This window comes from Miscanthus floridulus, unplaced genomic scaffold, assembly GCF_019320115.1.
Source record: "Miscanthus floridulus cultivar M001 unplaced genomic scaffold, ASM1932011v1 fs_341_1_2, whole genome shotgun sequence".
Classification (NCBI taxonomy): domain Eukaryota; kingdom Viridiplantae; phylum Streptophyta; class Magnoliopsida; order Poales; family Poaceae; genus Miscanthus; species Miscanthus floridulus.
This window is the reverse complement of record NW_027096616.1, coordinates 1-884: the sequence shown is the minus strand read 5'-3', so window position 1 is coordinate 884 and position 884 is coordinate 1. Positions and strand designations below refer to the sequence as shown.

At 44.7% G+C, this 884-nt stretch overlaps 1 protein-coding gene across 1 annotated transcript; it reads right to left on the bottom strand.

Annotated features, from left to right (window-relative positions):
• Positions 1-507: 507 nt before the first annotated feature.
• LOC136531402 (kafirin PSK8-like) lies at positions 508-836 on the bottom strand (the record flags this gene model as incomplete). The annotated part of the gene is made up of 1 exon (XM_066524066.1): positions 508-836. A coding segment is annotated over one exon (329 nt), but the record flags the coding sequence as incomplete, so codon positions are not given.
• Positions 837-884: the final 48 nt, after the last annotated feature.

Sequence of the window (884 nt, the reverse complement as noted above, 5' to 3'; positions counted from 1 at the left end):
TTGCTCCAAGATAAAAACACACGCACCAAATATTTACTAGAAACAATAATTAAGAGGTGTGACTTTGCATACCAACTTTGCATGCACATATACGTTTACTCATGAACTTCTATTATGTTTTCCTTTGTATACGTGCACCTGACTTGAAAGACAATGGTCAAAGCATATGTGCCCATGACTTTCTTAAAACAACATACCATAGATGCAAGTACTCAACTACACGCACGTACAGTCACATCTATGTCACAAACACCCACGCACACAGCCAAATGAGAACGTTCAAGAGGTCAGGCTGGCACATCTTGATATTGATGATGTAATGTGGTATTCTCTACGTATTAATCAAGCACGTGGCTGTAGTTATGATTTGATATTTTTCAATTGATTATACAGAGAAAAAAATTAAGGAATAGACTCAGATAAATCTCAATCAATGTATTGATTATTTCTGGGAAGTTGCACACGCCGACACAAGAACATTGTTATCAAGTACAACTCATTTGTATTCTAGAAGATGGCACCTCCAACGTTGGGTTGCTGCCACGACAAGGCAGGGTTAATCAAAGACATCTGGTTGAATGGCAGCAATTGTTGCTGCTGCAGGAAGGCGGCAGCCAACGGGTTAGCCAGTGCCAATGGGTTAACTGGGAGCAGCTGTTGTTGCTGGTGGTAGGCAGCGGCGGTTGCAACAGCCGACTGGGTAATCGGAAGCGGCTGCTGCTGTTGCAGGTATGCAGCGGCGTTCGCCACAGCTAGTTGGTTGAATGGAAGCAGCAGTTGCCGTAGCAAGTAGGCGGCAGGGTTCGCCACGGCTAGTTGCCTGAGCGCTGGCAGAACTGTTGTAACTGTTGTTGTTGCAGATATTCAATGGCATTCGCCGCAGC